Source organism: Columba livia, chromosome 28 (genome assembly GCF_036013475.1).
Source record: "Columba livia isolate bColLiv1 breed racing homer chromosome 28, bColLiv1.pat.W.v2, whole genome shotgun sequence".
Lineage (NCBI taxonomy): Eukaryota > Metazoa > Chordata > Aves > Columbiformes > Columbidae > Columba > Columba livia.
The window spans coordinates 928,648-934,535 of NC_088629.1; the positions used below are offsets into that span (position 1 = coordinate 928,648).

Genomic DNA, 5,888 nt, shown 5'->3' on the forward strand with positions numbered 1-5,888 from the left:
TTTGCTCTTTTTGCTGCTTTTTTTGGAGGGGGCTTCCATACAGCCTTGCTGTGGCTCCGCCCACCCTCCGGTAGCCACGCCCATTCGCCATAGCCCAGCCTCTCACGCTGGCGCGGACCCGCGGAAGCCCCTCCCCTTACGTTGTACACGCCCATTTGTGGAAGCACCGCCCCCTCAAGGCGGTGAGGGGCGTGGAAGCTCCGCCCACTCGTAGGCGTGGCCGGGCGGTCGCTCGCCGCGGAGGAGCCGCCGCCATTTTGGTGTCGCTGCCTCTTTGCGGACCGGCGGGCTCGCTGTGAGGAGCCCGGCGCTGAGGAGGAAAGGGGCGGCGGCGGCTCTCCAGGGCCGGCCAAGAGCCTGCGGCTGCTCACGCTTTTCTTCTTTTATTCCCCCCTCCTCTTCAGCGGCGGTGGTTTGTTCGCTGAGGAGATGGATGGCGGAGCCCGGCCGGGCGGCGCTCCGGGGCAGTCCCGCGAGTACAAGCTGGTGATGCTGGGCGCCGGGGGCGTCGGCAAGAGCGGTGGGTAACGGGACCCACCGCCGGGGGTGGAACCACGGGGTTGGGGGGTTGTGAGGCGGTCCCGGAGCCGCCGCCGCCGCGGGCGGGGCCGCCGGTTTCCCCTCAGGGGGCCCGGGGGGTCCGGGGCTTCGGCAGCGGCCGGTGACCCGTTTGGGGAACAGACCCGCCCGGTTCGGCGCGCGTTCCCGCGGGGTGGCTCGGTGTGTCATCGTCTTCCGCGTTTTGGCGCCGTCCAGCTTTGTTTCTGAAACTCCAGAGGACAAGGGCGTAGTTGTGTGTTTGTTATTTGGCCTGTTTTATCTGTCGTGTTTCTTTGACGCTTTGCGCCGGGGATGGTTTTATGTTTTACCTGTTAGCGTGTCATAACCCGAATGCCGAAGCGGCGTATGTTTTACCGAGACTTTGTGCGATTGTGCCTCTGGTTTTGTTTGTTTCCAGCCATGACCATGCAGTTCATCAGCCACCGCTTTCCCGAGGACCACGATCCCACCATTGGTGAGAAAACCTCTTCCTTTTGCTGCTCACACCCTCTCAGCAGCTTCAGCTGCTGTGGGCTCTGCTGCTCTAAAGTTTTCCGTTTGGGCTGCGAATTGAGGACCCAATTCCCTTCAGTTCCTTATTGAAAGGTGTTAAGAGTTCTGCTGTGCGGACTGGGATCCGTATCCTGAACTTCAGATGGACTTTGTTACCTTGCTAACGCTTCTGTTTTATTATTAGCAAACAGTTGGGATGGTACTAAATCACACCAGAACAATTAAAAATTGAGCTTGTTATTAAATGGAGACCAGACTAATGGAGTGTAGTAATATTACTAGATATATTACTATCAATATATTACTATTACTGGATATATACTAATTACTATATACTATATGCTATATTACTATTACTAGTTATATTACTATAATACTACTATTATCATTACTATATTACTATATATGACTATATATTATATATATTATATATATAATATATATAAAATATTATAGTAATATAACAATAGTAATATTATAGTAATATAACTAGTAATAGTAATGTTATAGTAATATAACTACATACTATTACTATATACTGTATTGCGATCACTAGATATATTACTCTAATATTACTATTACTACAATAGTGCTATTATAGTAATATTACTATAATATTACTAATAATACGAGTACTGTTACTATGTTTTTCTATTGTAACATTCCCCTTGTGGGCTGAGGACTAACGAACATCGCAATTGTTTGCCAACCTTGTTCTTTCCCCCGTGCTGTGAATTCGCAGAGGACGCTTATAAAATCCGCATCCGGATCGACGACGAACCCGCCAACCTGGACATCCTGGACACAGCGGGCCAGGTACAGCGAGCCGTGCGCGGCAGCTTTGGGAGCCACCTTGTGTTTCCCATTCTCAGCAAATCCCGGTGGGACTGAAACGTCCTGCTGTGTTTTCAGGCAGAGTTCACGGCCATGAGGGACCAGTACATGAGGGCTGGCGAGGGCTTCATCATCTGCTACTCCATCACGGACCGGCGCAGCTTCCACGAGGTGCGCGAGTTCAAGCAGCTCATCTACCGCGTGCGCCGCACCGACGACACCCCCGTGGTGCTGGTGGGCAACAAATCCGACCTGGCGCAGCTGCGGCAGGTGAGCGCACCGAGGCCCCCGCCGCGGCCGGCTGTTTCTGCTGTAAAATGCACGGATACAAAGTCCCTCTCTTAATTTTGTTGCGTGTGATAAGTTGAACAAGTACTTGTTTAACCCGGAATGTGTTGAATAACCAAACGCGGTCAGAAAACTGAAGTCTTCCAGTTGATGCTTTGAGTTCCAATGGCTCTTGGGCTTTTCTGCTTTTTGTTAATTGCTGGAGGGAGCTTCTGTTAATAAAGATCTCGCGTTCCATAAGCCACACAGATCCGTGTGCAAATGGCAGATGTGAGTGTGGTAAGGTGGGTTCATAATAACAGGGAGCTTGGGGGAGAACGGACAGAAAGGAAAATGCCTTCCAGCTTTAGGAAACAGTAACTCCCGTGTGGGAAACAGTTTGGAGCAGATGGACTTGGGGAAAAAGCTCCAGACGTGCGGGACAGAAACAAGAAATGGGCAAGAAATCAGCTTTCTGGGTTTGGCTTTGAGCGTGAGTCTTGCCTTTGCTTTCAGGTGTCCAAGGAAGAAGGCTCTGCCTTGGCGCGGGAGTTCAGCTGCCCCTTCTTCGAGACGTCGGCCGCCTTCCGCTATTACATCGACGACGTCTTCCACGCGCTGGTGCGCGAGATCCGCAGGAAGGAGAAGGAAGCCGTCATGGCCATGGAGAAGAAATCCAAACCTAAAAGCAGCGTGTGGAAAAGACTGAAGTCGCCGTTCCGAAGGAAGAAAGATTCGGTCACTTGAACAGAGAGGATTCCCGCCAAAACCCAACCGAACCTGTCAACAGCCATTCGGAACCAAAGCGCTTTAGCCACGACATTTTGACAGCGTGTTTTCAACCCGACGGGACTTTGCTGAGGGAATGCGTGACTTTGACCAGTTCTTCTTGTTTCGAGTGCTGTTCCCTTCATCTTGGATCTTCCACTTCAGACGCAGTAACAGTTGTACTTTTATTCATTGCCATTTTTTACCAGATCCAGCAAACGTTGCTTGTACGTGGCTGGTTCCAAACGCCGATAGGTCTGTGTCCCCGCACTTTGGAGTTTTGTCCTCGGAAGCTGAATTATGTACAGATATCGCTGACGTTCTCCCCGGTCTAACTGAATCACGTTTTTAGCCTAGTTCTTTGCACAAGGAGGCGTTGCTGCTGCGCGGAGCAGCGCGAGAGGCGACTTGGTGAGGATTTAATGAAACTTAAAGGCGTTACAGCACAGGACGCGCGGCCCGGGCTGCGGTAACGCCACCGAGCGGGGTCACCGAGCGGAGCTGCGCTGGACTTGGCGCCTTCTCATGGAAGAGAGTTTTTCCAGCCAAGCGCCGTGGAATACTTGCCCGAGTTGCTGTAAATGATCAGTTAACGAGCAGCGTTGCAGGCGAGGTTCTAAACGAGTCAGAAAACGCGAATCGCGGTTCCTGCGGCGGCGCTGACCACGCGCGCGAACACGCGGCCTTTGCTGCGCGGCGCACACGGTGCCGGAGAAACCACGGCTTTGAGTTTTCTGACGTGTTTCTCGTTAAAAATCCCACCTGGGAGGCTGCATCGGCTTATTTATTGCCTTTGGTTGATGTTCTTGCCTGAAAGGAGCCAGTATCTTCGTTAAGTACAAATCTCCAATGTAGTAATTTCAAATTATTCGATGATAGCTATTTTGTAGGGCTAATGACTGATACTGAGGTATCTGGGCCCAGAATTGATATATCCTGCTGCTCAGATTCTTCCAGTGCAGTCTTAAAAATCCAATAGCCGGTGCGGCAGAAGGAATTCATTAATTAGCAGGGCAGGTGCCGGTCCTGACGATGCTCCAGCCCCTCTGTGCACATGCAGGGGCAGCTTTTAGCCTTGGGAATGAAGTATTTGCTTTAAAAAGTGTGTAGAGATATTTTTGAGCTGATTTAAAACTACATCAGTTGTAGAATTTGAATCCGGAGAGGACACGCCTGGTGTTCCCCTTTTGGTTTTTAATAATGGAGCAAATTGGGCGACTCAGACGCGGTTAAACCGAGTTTTTCAGAGAACGAGGTGCCTCCAATGAGTTGGAAGAGCGAGAGGGTTCAGTGAGCGACGTGTGGTGCGGCTCCTGTTCTGGGGTCGCGTCGGGAACGGTTGATCCCCTGCTCACAAACCTGCTCCGCAGCGTCGCTCAGCCCGGAGCCCCCGTTCCCACCCGGAAGGGTCGGCACAAGAGCTGCGATGGAGATGGACCAATTCCAGCTGTTCTTCTGGCCCAACTCCTTCTTGCTTGAGATCCGACTGGAAATCCTGCGCTTGTTGCTTTGAAAGTGATTTCTTCTGTAAGGTTTTGAAAAACTGATGAAAACTGGAGGGGGTTTAGATTTTTTGCTGTGACGTGTGGCTGAGCTAAACCTCGACGTTGCTTTCTGTTTCTGTGTTACACCAGATGGTTGAAAAACGCCGAGAAAAATGCCGGTTATTTAGAATTTAGGGCCTTTCCGTGAACTGCGTGAGCGCTCACGAGCTCTCCCTGTGCTTTTCGTGATCATTAACAGAAATCGGCTAACGTGGGGGTGACCTGCACCGCGAGCTGCCCACGGCCGCTCTTCCCTTCCAATCGGTGCCATTCCGGTGTCCCCGGCGCCATTCCGGCGCCATTCCGGTGTCCCCGGCGCCATTCCGGCGCCATTCCGGTGTCCCCGGCACCATTCCGGTGCCATTCCGGTGCCTCCGGCGCCATTCCTGAGCCTGTTGCTTCCAGAACTCCTCCGTGGGAACAGCAGCGAGCACTTTTTTTTACACAGTGTTATTGGAAAAGAGGTTTATTTTTGTCATGTATATAAATTTGTACACAGAACTATTGGTTTATTTGACACAATATATAATTTTTAATACAAACGTTTGGCTGTTTTAATGGGTGAGAAGGTCGTTCAGCCGGAGAGGCTGAAGGAGGAAAACATGGGGTGCGGTTGGAAATGATTTTGGAGAATGGTTATTTTGCTTGAAAAAAACAATAATAGGAGTTGGTATGTGGTGCAAAGCCTAAAAATTGTGTGATGTGAGTCTGGTGCTGGGTTATTTAAATAGGATTTGGGCGTTTAGCGACGTCCTAACGTGTGTTGACTTCGGAAGAGTCTCCCAAACCCGTTTCTCTGCCCCCGCTCGGCAAACCCGTTCTCTTGGCCTCACGCACGTTGTTTTGTTTCTGTTTCAGACCCGAAAGGGGCCGTTTGGGGCGCTGGACGCCGAGGCCGCGCACAGAACGACCAAGAGAGATTTTCTTCCACATCTCGCACCATAAGGAGAAAAATAATCAGCAAGGGCGTGCTCCGGCTGAGCAGGTTCAGCCAACCCCGAAAATCTGCGCTGAGATGAGGAATAGAAATGAAATACCTGAGAGGTCGGGCGGGAGCTGCAGGAACAACGCGCGGAGCCACAGCGCGGCGGTTTAGAAGTTGTTGCGTGTCGCGCAAAGCGAGAGGGACAAAAGTGTTCCTGGAGAATTGGGCTTGGAACGGGGATCCAGCAACGCCTCCAAATCCCAAGTCTTGGTTCTTTTTCTGCCCCTCTAGCAGTTTTCCCTCAGATTAAATTTATCTCATGAATTCGTGCCAAACTCTACCAAGTTCTAGCGCTGTGGAGACCATTGAGAGCCTAATGCTCTGCTGATGTGGTGATTTGCCAGAATTCCCTTACTGGCTATCTGGAGGGTGCGTTCCCCGGGACGCGGGGCCGTCCCTGCGCGTTGCCGACGCTCACACAGGGCACAGGCAGCCGC

General features: G+C 51.5%; 1 protein-coding gene across 1 annotated transcript; it reads left to right on the forward strand.

The window, feature by feature from the left end:
• The first annotated feature begins 207 nt into the window (after nucleotides 1-207).
• On the forward strand, nucleotides 208-5,008 carry RIT1 (Ras like without CAAX 1). The gene is made up of 5 exons (XM_065042932.1): nucleotides 208-520; nucleotides 959-1,015; nucleotides 1,796-1,869; nucleotides 1,966-2,157; nucleotides 2,671-5,008. The coding sequence occupies exons 1-5, from the start codon at nucleotides 430-432 to the stop codon at nucleotides 2,899-2,901; spliced, it is 645 nt and encodes a 214-aa protein (XP_064899004.1). The 5' UTR covers nucleotides 208-429; the 3' UTR covers nucleotides 2,902-5,008.
• Nucleotides 5,009-5,888: the final 880 nt, after the last annotated feature.

What these genes read in the sequence shown, in the direction of transcription:
- RIT1 (XM_065042932.1), top strand. Translation starts at nt 430, where the DNA reads ATGGATGGCGGAGCCCGGCCGGGCGGCGCTCCGGGGCAGTCCCGCGAG. An exon ending in CGGGGGCGTCGGCAAGAGCG is followed by an intron (nt 521 to 958) that starts GTGGGTAACGGG and finishes GTTTGTTTCCAG; the next exon opens with CCATGACCATGCAGTTCATC. An exon ending in GGACCACGATCCCACCATTG is followed by an intron (nt 1,016 to 1,795) that starts GTGAGAAAACCT and finishes GTGAATTCGCAG; the next exon opens with AGGACGCTTATAAAATCCGC.